This window comes from Teleopsis dalmanni, chromosome 2 (genome assembly GCF_002237135.1).
Source record: "Teleopsis dalmanni isolate 2A chromosome 2, ASM223713v2, whole genome shotgun sequence".
In the NCBI taxonomy this organism is placed as follows: Eukaryota; Metazoa; Arthropoda; class Insecta; order Diptera; family Diopsidae; genus Teleopsis; species Teleopsis dalmanni.
Window position 1 is genome coordinate 216,732,162 of NC_051847.1, and position 15,606 is coordinate 216,747,767.

General features: G+C 31.7%; 4 protein-coding genes across 5 annotated transcripts; 2 read left to right on the forward strand and 2 right to left on the reverse strand.

The window, feature by feature from the left end:
- The first annotated feature begins 124 nt into the window (after window positions 1-124).
- On the forward strand, window positions 125-4,912 carry LOC119679484. 2 transcript variants are annotated; one of them, XR_005252404.1, is made up of 5 exons: window positions 125-526; window positions 591-2,666; window positions 3,178-3,340; window positions 3,399-4,671; window positions 4,734-4,912. XR_005252404.1 is itself a non-coding variant. In XM_038091865.1 (4 exons), the coding sequence occupies exons 1-4, from the start codon at window positions 458-460 to the stop codon at window positions 4,535-4,537; spliced, it is 3,447 nt and encodes a 1,148-aa protein (XP_037947793.1). In that variant the 5' UTR covers window positions 125-457; the 3' UTR covers window positions 4,538-4,912. The 2 variants fall into 2 exon arrangements, 1 of the variants encoding a protein (XP_037947793.1); XM_038091865.1 differs by having other exon boundaries at window positions 3,399-4,912.
- A 1,253-nt stretch (window positions 4,913-6,165) lies between these two features.
- On the reverse strand, window positions 6,166-7,983 carry LOC119684655 (max-like protein X; the record flags this gene model as incomplete). Its single annotated transcript, XM_038098735.1, is given in 5 exon segments — window positions 6,166-6,818; window positions 7,038-7,277; window positions 7,331-7,494; window positions 7,559-7,693; window positions 7,752-7,983. Coding segments are annotated over 5 exon segments (783 nt in total). The 3' UTR covers window positions 6,166-6,602.
- A 747-nt stretch (window positions 7,984-8,730) lies between these two features.
- LOC119676735 (adipocyte plasma membrane-associated protein-like) lies at window positions 8,731-10,324 on the reverse strand. Its single transcript, XM_038087990.1, has 4 exons — window positions 10,124-10,324; window positions 9,865-10,070; window positions 9,406-9,709; window positions 8,731-9,343 (listed from the first exon to the last, which is right to left on the reverse strand). The coding sequence occupies exons 1-4, from the start codon at window positions 10,243-10,245 to the stop codon at window positions 8,731-8,733; spliced, it is 1,245 nt and encodes a 414-aa protein (XP_037943918.1). The 5' UTR covers window positions 10,246-10,324.
- Window positions 10,325-12,544: 2,220 nt separating this feature from the next.
- On the forward strand, window positions 12,545-14,287 carry LOC119680343 (adipocyte plasma membrane-associated protein-like). Its single transcript, XM_038093110.1, has 4 exons — window positions 12,545-12,731; window positions 12,793-12,998; window positions 13,066-13,366; window positions 13,429-14,287. Exons 1-4 carry the CDS (start codon window positions 12,637-12,639, stop codon window positions 14,057-14,059), a joined length of 1,233 nt encoding a protein of 410 aa, XP_037949038.1. The 5' UTR covers window positions 12,545-12,636; the 3' UTR covers window positions 14,060-14,287.
- Window positions 14,288-15,606: the final 1,319 nt, after the last annotated feature.

The window sequence follows — 15,606 nt, forward strand, 5'->3', positions numbered from 1 at the left end:
AATACAGAAGTTAAATTAACTGCTCTAATTAATAATATTTTACAGTTAGTAAAATCAATAAGAGATGATATATTTATGAAATGTCATATGTTAGTTCTTAGTACTATATGTAATGATTTGAAACATAAAAACAACAAATGTCGTGTTTCATTATTCGTTAGTGTTCAAAATAAAGCGATTTAATTTTATTTTAGTTTATATTAACTAAACTATTCTCACAAACTGATATTTTAAAAAACAACGTTGTATATACTTTGATACATACAATCGCCATCGCTTCGACAGTTTACTTAATGTTATCAAATTGTTTGCGTATTTTTGCCCACTGTTACTTTGACATTTGAGCAACAACAACAAACATCACAACAATTGCACGCGACCACAATGTAAAGAATCAACCGCTTCGCAAAATAATAAAAATGTTTTGTATTTTCAATAAAAAATAAAATATATAAATATGACAATTTTGGATGAATTAAATTCGCTGCCAAAGGAGTTGACTGAGAAAAATAAGAACTTTATACAGGTAAGTAATGAAAACTATTATAAAGCAAATGGTTTTTTAATGCCCTGCCCAAAATTAAATACAGCAACTGCCGAATCTTCCCAAGAATAAAACTGAAGCTGAGAATGTATTACAGCAACTTGCGCAGCTGATAAAAAATGCAACCAGTGAAGGCACCACAGATTTGCAACCAGTCAATCAAGTGTTGTTAAATTTGGCTTATCGTGCCTATTACCAGTTGCAGCAAAAGTTTGATCTGCAGGATGAACATTTCGAACAGGTGGGAGATCTACTAAAGCAAGAGAATGGATTCAATTTACTATATGCAATATTGTTGACTGATAAAGCCAAATGCCTAAATGCAGAGGAATTGCGAGATGTTAGTCTTGCTGCGCTGTCAACAGCAGTGGAACACAATTCATGCGCGATTTTGTCAATATTAAAAGCTTTAAATTTACTTTGTAAGAAATTTCCACAACTGAATTTGGAGTTGCCATTGGAGCATGCCTACTGCTGTTTGCAACAGCCGCAAAGTGGTTTGCGAGAGGAAATAATTTTATTGCTAAATTTTGGTTGCAAGCAACTGAGCGTAGCAACGAAGTACTTTGTGTTGATTACAGAATTCTGGCCATGGACAAGTCGTTACAAGCTTTACATTTTAAGTTGCATATTGAATTCGCATTGCTTGCATGATTTATTGAGTAAGGAGCAGAGAAGCGACTTTTTCGAGGGTATACGTTTGAGCTTGAGATATAAAAATTTATTGGCTGCCAGTCAATATGTGGTGAAAAGTTTGAGTAAACAAAATTCCACAGAACTAATTGACCTTTGTGTGAATATTCTAGTAACTGGTAACATTAAGGAATTGCAAAATTTTTATGGCCAATGGTTTGGACGCATCACACAAAAGCAAAATATTTTTAATTTGTTGCAACAAAAGACCGAAATCGCTGGTGTGCTGGATAATTGGGACAGCATCGAGGATGAAGCTGAAAATTATCGTCTAGTACTTATTTTCAGCATGTTTGCTAGGCAAATTTTCGACACATCCAAGCTGCATTTCTTCAAAATAAGTACCGTGTTGATCACAAACTGTTTTCAGTTCCACACGGAAACTCAAATTTTAATCTATAAAGTCATTGTAGACAATATTGATAACTTTGCCATTGAGGACTGCCTAGAATTTATTATTGCATTTATAAATCATCATAAGGGTATACAGAATGCACAGTTCCGTAATAATATTTTGGACAAGATACCGAACATCATCAATTACGTAGCCAAAACATATAACAAGTTGGCGGCTGAGAGTGGAAGTTCTTTAGAGGCGAGCATCATAGCTTTCTTTCAGCAATTACAGTACATAATTGAAGATAACATTGTCAGCGTTCTTTATCAACCAAAGATATTCTCGCTTAAGCTATTGGAGCAGTTACTGAAGTCACTTTACGCACAAACTATCGAGAAAAATTCAAAAAACTGTTGTATAGCTCACAATCAAAAATTGGGTGCATTTCTGGTGGAACAAAAGGCTTTTAATGAAAGGGATGTAGTTATGAAGCTTTTGGATTTGCTTAATGATCCTTTTGGTTTTGATGATGTATTGGAATTGATAGTCTCACTGCTTCGTGAACTGAACTATATCGATTCATATGCTTTTGATATCTGCAAGGACTACGCACGTCGCATCGTTGTGGAAGAGTGTGTGCTAACGACATTCTACACAAAAGTAGCCGTACAATGCATGAGCAGTGAGGAACACAAATCAGATGCTTGTGAATTGTACAATAGTGCACTCCATAGCCTTAAGTGGGAGTTCGCACAGTTCAAGTTGGATCCATTTTTGACGTTGAATACCAGATGCCATTTGTTTGGTTATGTGAATATATTGAATGAAATTTTATTTCATCAAAAGAGCTTGAACACCGTCAATCATTGGGAAGAACTCATCCTATTGCACAACATTTCTAATGAATTATTGAAGTACTTAAATTTAACCAAACTTTCTGGTGTAGAGGACGAGGAACAGATTAATACTGCAGCAAGCTTTCAGGATATGGATGAAAGTCTCAATTTATTAATAGAGAGAAGTGCGTATGAAACAAAATGTGCAGAGAAGAGTCGCATATTTTTGCTAATGTCCTTTTGGCTCACATTTAAGGTAAGTGAAATTAATTAAATACCGCAATTTCGATTTTCCAGAGATGTCAATTTGACAACGGTTCTTCCACCACTTTATATACTGTTTTGGCTTAGTTTTCGAGATATCGAGGCTTGCCGTAAAGCTGTATAATTTTTACCTAAATTAAACTGTGTATGCAACTGATCCAGACTTTCTTAAACTTATGTATCCATCGATTCCATTTGTGTGTCCTAATCGCATAATCTTGTCCACCTCATATTAATGTCGAAATAAAGAAGTGTCTGTAGTCTATATGTAGGTTACGTGTGATTTTTTGCTAAACCTAATAAAAGCGTTTCGGTGATTCCGAACGGTGGGGCTACGTCCCAAAGTTTAATAGGGGTTATTGATTTATGGCATCACCAAATTGTGTTAGCAATATTTCTTTATGTATCTGAATTAGTTCCAATATCCCTACATAATCTTCATACCTACGAACAGTACATATTTTTTTATAATTATATTAAATATGATTATATTCTATTTTTAGGCATGTTGTGACTTAGCTACCACCATTGGCTGTTTATTGGTGCCCACTAGTGTTCAGTGTGCAACAGATTTAAGTAGCTTAGAGTTATGTCTTAAAATCAACACAACTGTGCTAAGACGCTGTCGACATAAAGGCGCAATTGAAGCAGCCGGACTAAGTATTGGTAAATTAATGCAAATCGCACTCTACTTTCACAATTAATTTTACTTTTGTGTTTATAGGTAAACTAAGCAAATGCATTACGAAACAGATGGCACCCAATAGTAGTGCTTACAAATTATTGCATGATTGCATAGAATTGCTCTTCTTTGATGAACAACAGGTCAGCAATACACGCCGTGGAGCCGGTTTCTCCATTATGTTTCTACATATTGTAAAAAACGAAGTACCGCGCGGACGTCCTTTATTAAAGGGAGCTATTAACAAAATACTGACTATTCTAAACACAACTAGAACCGCTGAAGTCGTTGACTCAAATTTCGATCGTTTAGAGGCTTTAACACTGCACTATCTTTGCGTTCTCCTCAGAGATGCAGAGTTGCGTGAAGCCATGACACAATATCAAAACGAAATCGTAATGTCCGCTATAAAGTGCATTGATAATCCGGATTGGGTGATTTGTAATGCAGCACTACAATTATTTGGTGCACTAATACCTAAAATTGTGGGTCAAAAACAGAGTACGGAATTTGAAACACCCATGGCTTGGGAATCAGCAGAAATTACGCATAATGATATTATTAGGAAGCTGCCACAAGCTTATGCTTATATGTTACGTTATTGTGCCAAAAGTGATGTATCTATCAATTCCACACGTTCTGTTATACTCTTCTTAGAGTTCTTTGTCAAAGTTGAGCATGTACTAATGAACGATCCCGACGATATCACGGCATTGATGGAGTTTCGGACTTCCATGTGGACACTGTTGTCACATAATTATGAGAAAGTACGTAAACTGGCCGCAATTTGTTTGATACGTGCCCACGAGTTTCGTTACGAGCTACCGCATTTGCTGCTCAGTATAGCTAGCATTATATTTAATATTAAAAATGAGAATTTCTTTGAAGGTTTAATATTTACACTCATTGAGGGTTTAGCAAAAATTAACCATGAGTCGCTCTACATTACAACGGAAGTAGAGAATATGAAGTTTTTACAAAGTCTGCAAGCAGTCCTACTGGAGAATTTCAAGTTGAATAATTTTAAGTGCTATACGCTTTGTAAATTAATTGATTTGTTATTACTCGTAAACTTCGACAAGGAGTCCTTAATAGTGACTGAGCTAGTAAAGCACAAAGTAAGCCAAAATAGTGTGGGTTATGAGGACTGGATACAAAAAATCGCACAGCTTGCCAATTAAAATAGATGCCAATTAAATTAACGAAGACTAGTTAATCTAGTTTTTTCTTGACACAAATGTTTGAAATATACATTTAATAGATTCCTAGTATAAATCATATATTTATTCAAACTGACTAATCAGCTTTTATTAAGGTAGCTGCATTTCAAAATCTTCTTACTAACCATAAGTTAATTTTTTTTATATTTAATTTAAGTGTCTTTATAAATTTTTCATGCATTTTTGGGACTTATATCCCTTCACCAAGCGAACATTTCACATGTGAACAGAAATTGCTAGTATGTCTCTTTCGTCACCGAGAGTTTTATACGGAGTAAATGGAGTAGAAAAATACGTTAGCGAATGTACGCTCATGAAAAACTAAGTTTTAAGTAAAACTTAAGTAAATGTAATTAATTTGATATTGGTTTAAGTATTTATTTGGTAATTACTTGAGTAATTGTAATTAATTTGATATTAGTTTAACTATTTATTTGGTAATTATTTAATAATTTATAAATAATAATTAATTTAAATAATTTAATTTAATTTTTTGTGTTCAAATGTATTTGTGCTCACATTTTGTGTGTATGCTGCGATGTAATCAAAAGTAAATATATATTATTGTGAAGGATTAAATTTCGTAGTTAAGCCACAGTAGCGCCCTGACTAAATAATTGCTAGTAATCATAGTAACTCGTAGATAATTTAATAATGATAAATATTCATTAAAATATCACCTAGTCAAATTTTTAGTAATACATTTCTAAGTTATATAGTAAATATTTCAATCATAGTAAAAATTGTAGTCTAAATAAAAATATACGATCTAATAAACACAATGCTGCTTGTTAAGTAATATAACCGGCTGCTGTCAAAATAATTTCTTCAATCGTGCCACACAAATGGATATCCAGAGGGACAGATGGTTCCGCAATGAGTAGAGGCCTACTTCCAGGTTGCATACGTTGAATCCTACTTAACAAGAATACATTGACACCTACCGCAACAGAGAACTTCTTCAGTAAGATCGCATATCGTGTAAGACTTTCACAACTGTAATCCAAAAAAGTGGCTGCTCTCAAAAAGATTATACATAAAATCTTTAGGCATAAAAAACGCCACTCACGTGCATCAAAACTGTCCAATCTATATGATGTCCAGTTACTTGTTTCATGCGCACACGGTTATTCTCAATGTGTACCCCATTCGTAGCTCTACTCACCATGAAGTTTGCATTTATTTACTTGACCCAAACTAGGTTTAATCATACTTACCGTTTAAGTGCAATGCGCTTTTTATGACCATTAAGATTTGAGATGTCTTGGCGTTAATAGAGAGATGTTTTCATAAGAAATTTGTATTAAGGACACTGATATTGCATAAAAAAAATAATAAAATAAATGTTTGCTTACTTATTAATTACACTCTTTTATTAAAAAGAAACTAATGCAATAGTTATTGAAAATGAATGGGTTTTTGTGTAAAATAAGATTTTTATAGTTATAAGAAAATTAAACAATTAAAAAATTATTAAGTTTAATATATGGATTGTTGCAAACTCGCTTTGTGTAAGCCGCCGAAGCTAATTGAATATATTTTTTATGCAATACGTTTTTATTTATTTTATTAAAAACAGATTGTTATATATAGGGTAATTTTATTTAGTTATATTACACATATTAAGAAAAAAAAACAGCTCAAGTATTAAACACAATTCGTTCAAAACAATATCAATACAGAAAACTATTGAAACTTACGACATATTTACATTTGCTAATAATAAAATATACTTTTATCGGAATATTTAACAAAAAGAACCGTCTACAGTGAAAGCTCTGTTAACCAGACACCAGTGGGACCAAGAAATTCTGTTTTGTGAAGAGAACTATTCGTTTAAAATAATGTAGTTTGTATGAGAAATTAAAACTGAGGACGAACAATATTGCATGGTTAAGATTGTTGTCCGTTTAACAGAACTTCCGCTGTATTTATATATAAAATATGTACCGAAAACCTTAAACTAACTTGATAACGTTATGAAATAATACAAACAGAAAAAAAAATTGAAGAAATAAGTGCTAAGTTATCTGTAAGCATTCGAATCATTTTGATCCATACTTTGAGTTTGCTGTTTGGCTGCCTCTGCCATTTGCTGCAGAGTTTGATTTAATATATTACGCAAAATATGCGGTTTGCAATGCTCCTCTAACCAAGGAATAATACCGGAGGTGAGTTGTTTAAAGTTGTCCATCGGTATGTGCTGAAACGTGTCGAACATTTCATCCATTATAGCTTGAAACTAAAACAAAACGTGCTTATTAAAAATTGCTTACAAAGCTTTAAAATACAAATGAAATAAAAAATATAAAAATTGTATCAAATAGCAATTTGCTGAATGCTCAACAAGTAAACAAAAAATTTTCTTTTATAGTTGAATATGATGATTTTCTTTGTACAAATATATACATATATATACGTTTATTCATGCGTGACTCATCGTTTGAGTTTTCTTACTTACCACTTGAAACTTAGCTTCATCGGTTAGACGTGCTTCTTCTGGCCCTGGATTTGCTTGCTGATGTTGTAGCATATGCTCGTAACTGGTTTGTATGATACGCGAAGCAGTCACTTCTTTTTGCAGCACACCAATTTCGTCTTCTTGTTTCTTAATCTGCTGATTTAAGTAGCCGATATAATCAATTGATTTTTGTAATATTATAGCCTTGCTTGGTTTGTAGCCCGAAGCTGAATCATTTTGCTGAATTATAAAACAATTTAAACTAAGTAAACACAATTTTTTATGTTTATTACTTGACACATTGGCACCAATTCTTGCAAACTGTCGTAACCTTTTTTAATAGCATCACGTCGCTTCTGCTCAGCTTGTGTATGTGCTTCTCTACGACGTTCTTTATAATTGGATGAAGTAGTTGTCGCAATTGAATTTACATTACCATTGCCACTGTCATCATCATCTGTGCATTAGACAACAATAAATTCAATATACTTTTAATATTTATTACTTTAAAAATAATTTACCTGAATTGTGTGCGGATGAGTTTGGTGTATGCGTGCTACCAGCACTACTACAACGTGATGAAGTCTTATTACTTTCTTTTGTTTTCACTGTCATATGGTCATAGTCCATAACAAAATCGTCCTGATTACGAAATCCTAAGTAAAATGTATAATATGGCATGTGTATATTAAATTAAAATATTCAATTATTTACCAAATTCACTTTTTATAGTTTGAGACATAGCGTATTAAATTTATACCACGTTTGGTTTTTAATTTTAAATTAAATACAAATTCCTAAAACATTTATATTTTGATAATAGAGATTAATGTCCGTAGTAAATGTAGTAACAGCTGTTTACGAATGTTGTAATGTGTTGAAGTTATGTTGGTGATTCAAAACAGTTCCCCAGAGTTGCATTTTGAATAGATTCCACACGCAATTGCTTGGGAAAAATGTCTGTATGTGATGTGTAAATTCTCTTGTACGGAGTATTTTTTAAGAGATAAAGCATTATAAATTAAAAAATAAAATAAATGAGTCAATAGCTACGTTTCAGCAAACAGTGATCTGCTCAATTTAAGTGCAAAACAATAATAATCGGGTGTACCAGCAATTGAACTGATTCAGATTCTGGTTCAATGTGGAATGTATGTACAAAATAAAAGTGGAACGTAAAATGTCATAGGCAATTCGATTTTAATATGTGATACGGTGCAGTAAAAAATATAAATAAAATAAATGAATACATGGAGTTTGGCTAAAAAAGTAGCGCTTTATTTTTATTTTTAAAATCAATAATTATTATACAAATTTGAATTATAAAATTCCCAATATTTCTATGTTGATGCATCACATCCCCAGAGCTTAATACACTTGAACTTGTGTTTAAAGAGCGAGTGGAGGAGTTAGTTTCACTATCGTTCAATGAAAGACCCTTGGAAAAACGTGTCCTATTAAATTATTTATTATATATTAAATTAAATTATGAATGTAATTTATATTATAATATATTTTATAATGTATTTAAATACTGTTCTTAAAAAATATTTTTAAATTATCTAAAACATTTTATTGAACATAATTATTAACAAGGACTAAATGTTGAGATATAATTAAATGTATAATTTCTATATATATGTATCCAATTTATCAATATTAAAATGATGACATTTTTAAAGATTTATGAATTTTATTTAACCTTCAAAAAAACCCGTGTTACATAACGATTAACTGGCGAACCGAGTAAAAGCTCCTTTCCACTCTCATAAACATGTGAGACCATACTGGCCGAACCATCAAATCCATGCATGGCACCGACAATATTTCCATTCCAATCCAATCGAATGATTGTCGTACGTTTTGGTAACAGAGCAGAAAACATCTTGCTGTGACCGATGAAATGAATGAAATATTTACAAAAAGGATTCGGTATTATATGTTCCACGAATTTAAATGGCATTTCAAAGATTGTCAATAGTCTTATTATAAATTCGCGTTTTTGTGGAGACTGTGAAAGTGCAGCAAATCCTGATGGATTATTTTTATCCGCTGAACTTACTAATGGCACCCATATACCATTTTCATCAGGTGTCAAATTATCGGGATGACCAGGGAGACCATCAATAAATATTTCACTTTCACCAGTTCGAATACCATCTACATAATATTTCATTAAACGCATACCACCAGTTTCAGCAACAACGACGAAATCTTCTTGAGGACTTATAGCAACACCATTTGCAAAGAAAAGTTCATCGAGCAAAACGGTGCTGATATTTTTTGAACGATCATATTTAAAAAGTCTATGAAAGTATATTGGATATATTGACATGTAAAAATAGCACAGGTAATAGACAAAACTCACCGTCCTGATGGATTTGTTAAGCCTGCAAGTACTGAATCTTCGAATGTAAAATCTGATGAAGAGTCAGTCCAATAGATATCGCCTTTCGAGTCAACTGCTACACCGTTGAATATTTTTGCTTTGCGGTTAATAAACTTTCCTGGCAAAATTTGCTTTGGCGATACTAACAACGTTTTTCTATATTTTTTAAGATCTACTCTCCAAATTCCATAATATGCATCAGCCACAATTATATTATTACCCTTCGTATCAAATGCCAACCCAAGCGGACGACCGCACACGGCCTCGTCAAAACTGCGTCTTTCTAAAAATCGATTAATAATTTTATATTAAATCAAAACTTGCGCATAAAGATGTACATATATAGGCAGGAAGCATAGAGAATTTCAATTCTTAGTATCTTTAATTGTAATAGGTCATTTTTTTATATAATTGCATATAATAAAATAATTAACTCACTGCATGGCTTTCCAATTTGAAAAATGGGCATCACTAATCCTTTCTTAAATATTGCTACATTGCCACCATTAAGACCCATATACACTGTATCACCGCGACCGATTATAGTTTCGGGACCATTAATTTCATTTTTTAGTATGTGGTCTGCATAATCGAGTAGTTTATTTATAGCTAAAGGACCCTCAAGTTCACGTGGAAGAGTTACACTAATAAAATTGAATTATTGTTAAAAACAATTTTAAGAATACTTGATACTTACTTGAACTCTGCGGTTGGAAATGTTGTATGTGGTGGAAGACCTGGTACAGCTGCAAGAAAGATTATGCTAGCCACAAAACAGGAGGCCTTTAGAAAATACTTCACCATCTGATGTATAGCCATTTTTTCGTTATAAAAATATATATCACTATTAATTTAATTGATCAAATTAGTAGTGCTCTCTAAGGTCTGTCCGGTTTCTATAACATTATGGAGAATGTGTGAATTTTTATAGAAATTTATTTATTATAAACTATGTCAAAATGATAAAATTTTCAGTAATTGCTACGATTTTTAATCCCAATGATGACGTAGCTAATTTTTTTTTCAAGTTAAATTACTACTGTTGTTTATTTAATAAATTAAAATGATATCATACCAATGGGGGCTGATTATTGTTATTGTTTTAACTATACTTCTGATAACAATAGTATTGAGCGATTCATCCATCAAGCCATGACAACACTTTTTTAAAAGAATTTTAACTGTTAAATCAATTTTGGAAAAAAGTATTTGAATAATAGAGCAAAGGAAATGCATTTTTTTCAATAAGAAGGGCGAAGAGATTGCGCTACGATCCATCAGACGTAAATTCAAAATGCTATGCGGAACTACCGTAGGATATTTTTAATCAGAAGAATACATATACTGCTGTGAAGGCGAAGAGACACGAAAGCATTTCATTTTTAAATGTTCAGCTGTATTTTGGGGTCGTTAATTGGAAATCTAACAGAAACTGACTTAATAGAATCTAATCTAACAGAAACTGATCCATTTTCTATTTTCTTTAAAAAATCAGATATTAATGAACTTTATATAGGATACAATAGACATAACGGTGGTAATAGTGCGCAGTCTTATTGTATTCACTTTCTTGTGCAATAAAATCAATTAAACTAATACTTGTTTTAGTTATACTAGAGAGCCACCAAACTCCGATATATATAGTTAACAGTTTTGGAAAATTTGAGCAATTAATTGCTTCACTAAGGATGTTAGAGGTAAAATTTTTATATTTATTCCAATACTAATTCTACAAAGGTGAATTCAAAAGATTGCCTTTATCAACCAAACAATATTCTTTTTAACATAACCAGTTTAGGGTCGTAACCTATTCCTATATTATATATCATCGATATGAATAGTTATAGACTTGACATAAATGAAGTTTTAGCAGAATTGCTTATCGTGAGAGTTTCCTTTTGAGTAAAATTGTCTAGGGCCTGACTGTCAAGTAGAATACGTAAAATAGATTTGACTTAGGTATTTATAGTCAAGAAGCTTAACAATGTAATTAAATTAGTTTACTTTTTGTCAACTTTGCCAGTACCTGTATTAATGTAATAAAATTTAAGGGATAAATATAATAATTCGTGTATTTATTAATATGTGACCGAATCCACCATTACACTCTAAAATTTAATAAAAAGAATATAAGGTATTAAAAATATAAACCTCTTAACTTGTTATTTAGTTTAGCACTATCAACCCGAGTGATAGTGTTGATACAACTAATCAACACTTGAACTTGCAGACATCTATTTCTTAATGTGATTCCCTCGGAAAAAACTTATTATTTGCAGTGACAAAATTTTCTCTACACATGCAGAAGAATAAAACTGCTAGTCACTTACTGTCTCATTATTCGTCTTTAATCTTAGACAAAAGAAGGACGCTTTGTAGCCATATAATATTAGCAACTCTTAAAAGACGGATATTCTGGAAATCATTATAAAAACTATATGTGTTTTCTTCGTTTAGAGTGAATTGCATGATTTAGTGTGATAGAAGCAGTATTTCATAATGTACACGGGATTCAGGAGATCAGGATTTCTATGCTAGGGAACTGTCCCACTTTCTGGTTTCAGTCATGATAGCATGTAGCATAAAGAATCTGCGGTGCTACTCTTCACTGGAGACTTAGATCACTATTATACCTTATTTTTAAAATTAAATGTGAGATGCATTACTATATCATTACTATATCTTACTTCAAAAATAAATACTCCTATCACACAAAATCGACATATTTTTTATTTCGGAAGCGAAATAACATTCTAGATAATTCTAATAAAAAAAATACATATGTATTCAACATAAAACGGAAGAATTTATTTATTGCTACATCATAACGAATAGTAAAATATCAGGTTTTTATCAGAAGTTATTTATAAAAGCATTAATACATAATAATAATCAATCCATTATCAGCAGACAAGCGTTATCAGTGCATTTAATAGGAACATTCCTCGTTGCCTATTTAAATTTTTATTTATCTAAACAAATCCACGTGAATCAACAACCTGAAAACCGAATTCTCATGCAGTATGTTTAATCAGCGAACCGATCAATTTTGCCGGCTTTGCTTTCCTCCCTTCATTGCTTAAAACAGCTGTGCTGGAAGATAATTCGGTTATAGCGTAAACAAACGTTGTGCGTTGAGGTTGTTGTGTTGAGTTGTTCACGGAGCAAGAAAGAAATAAATAAAATAAATTGTATTACTAAAACGATAAAATGGCTCAATCAAGATTTTCAATATATGCTTTGGCATTATTTGTTGCTTTTTTCACGATACCTTCACCGACCACGTTTCCCTTTAAAGAATTTGAGTTAGTTCACAGTTATGAAAATATATAAAACTTTATAATTATCCATCAATATTTTATGTAGTGTGCCGCCCACGCGTGAATTGATTGGAGGACTTAAGCCCAATAATTACCTTGATGGTACGCAGCATTTACTGGAAGGACGTATATATGGACCAGAGTGTTTAATTGCACGCAATGATGTTATCTACGCCGGTGTGAATGGTGGCGAAGTGGTTAAAATTGTTGGTGACAAAGTAACGCCAATTTTCAAAATCGGTGCACCATGTGGTAAGTTTAGTATTGTTATAAATATTTTTATTATATAAGAAGTGTTAATAAAAACTATTCAATATAGTACATACCTATGATGAACCTATATGCGGACGTCCGCTAGGCTTGGCATTCGATACACAAGGCAATAATATAATTGTCGCAGATGCATACTATGGCTTGTGGTCAGTTGATTTGGATACGTATAAGAAAACATTGCTTGTCTCAGCTAAACAACCTTTACCAGGCAAAACTATAATACGCAAAGCTAGAGTATTCAATGGCGTAGCTGTAGATAAGAAGGGAGTCATTTATTGGACTGATTCTTCATCTGATTATGGTTTTCAAGATTTAGTATTTGCATCAGTGGTTAATCCATCAGGACGGTAAATAGATTTCATTTAAAAAAATTTCATGGTATAATAACAGTTTGTTTTTATTTTTGTAGTTTGTTCAAGTACGAACGCGCCACTAATGAGAGTCAAATCTTACTTGATGAAATATTTTTCGCTAATGGTGTTGTTCTAAGTCCTAATGAAGATTTCTTGGTAGTTGTCGAAACTGGTGCGATGCGCTTAATAAAATATCATTTGAAGGGTACTAATGCCGGACAAAGTGAAGTTTTCGTAGAAGGTTTACCTGGTCATCCAGATAATATAACACCCGATGAAACTGGCATTTGGGTGCCTTTGGTAATGGCTGTTGATAAAGAGCATCCTTCTGGTTTTGCGCTATTTTCAAATTATCCTAAAGTACGCATGTTGCTGATACGCTTACTGAGCTTTTTGGAGGTACCTTTCCGTTTCATTAACAGCTTCTTGCCAAATAGTATATCCAAGAAAGCGATACATTTTATTGGCAATGGTGAGAGTATTCTGATGTTGGCACCAAAACGTACGACTGTTGTGCGTGTTGATTGGGAGGGAAACATCGTCGACGCTTTGCATGGCTTTGATCAGTCGATTGGTGCCATTTCACATGTATTGCATCACAAGAACTATTATATATTTGGTTCACCTTATAATCGCTACATTGGCCGTGTAAAAGCGAAAAACTCTATTATTGAATTAAATCAATAATAATAATAATAATAATTGTAATAATTTAAAATAACAACCTTAAACGTTTTAAAGTTTAAGTAGTGTAATTATACTAAGGTCAGCTATATTCTTTATATTATGACATATGGATCCAATTAGCTGTGTTCCTTTTTTTAATATTTTTATATGATTTGTTTATTACACTTTATACATTAAAAAAATTTGAATGTAAATATTAATTGTATATAAATATAAAGATTTATGTGGTACCTTTACATATGTTTAATATTTTATTTTTTATTTGTGCTGATGACATAAAATATATATTTTTAATTTTATGTAATAATTTTATAACATAAAAATGTATTTATAATTAGAACCTAAAGGTGTTCACTAGAGGAATACTTCGAACCATCTAGTGTAAATAGTATCCCATATTAAGACAAAATAAATTATATATCTGTAGTCGTATAATAGTTACAGTGGTGCTATGCTTTATTAAGTTCGACATATTTAAATTAAGTTTTTTTTTTGTACTAGAGAGATTTCTAGTACAGGCTTTGGTAAATAGACTTGAATACTTGCAAGTTTCAAAAATAATGGGCGCAGCATTTTTAAAGATTCTAAAGTTATGAAAAATTTTTTTTGAAAGTCATACTTATTTGATGAATGTATTTCAAATGCTTAAGTAAATATTTATAAATTTTACATATTCATAAGAATCGGTATTTATTTATCAGAAGCACACAAAATTTAAGTAACTCGTTCATGCCCGTTTTCCTGAGCGTACGAAGGAAGTGTTCTAAGTTTTCATTAGCAAAAATACCTAATCGTAGCATTAGCTGGAATTATTTCCTATTTCTACTAGGCAAAGGAACTACCAGTGTCTTATTCTTAGTTAACTTTAAAATTAATATAATTGTTAACTCACAAATAAAATAAAATAAAAAATATTTTCTATTTCATTAAAATTATTTTAATATGATTTGTTATAATGATAATTGTAGGAACATAGAAAATCGTGCAAACATTCAATACTTTTTTAAAAAGCTTTAGCATTGTAAGCATTCTTTTAATTTCCGAAAATAAAATTATCTCTCAATTTCGACAACTGTTTGTATTTCCTAAAGTACAGACTTTCTATTTACTTTATATTTGAAAAATCATTTAAAGGTTATTCAACTCTACACAGCTTAATACATAGTTATGAGAATTGCAGTAGTATTAGAAATTTGAATAAATTATGAATATTGTTGAGTGAAAGGCGCTGTAGCGAAACTGAAATAATTAATTCGTGTGTAATTGATTTTCATATAATATAAGAATTATAAAAAGTTTGGCGATTACATTAGATATATATTTTATAAGCTTACACTGAAATTTTATAGGCCCTAATAGTCTTTATTTTATAACGATATTTATAGTAGCACAATATTTACAGTATGACACTGAACATACCGACGAAATTATATCTGGAACCAATTTAGGCATATAGCACCCAACAGCATGGGATTCCAAAGAGCGTTGCAGGCTCTATGTACAATTTGGAGTGAATGGTGCAAAAAGGAACAATATTTTCAGAAGCG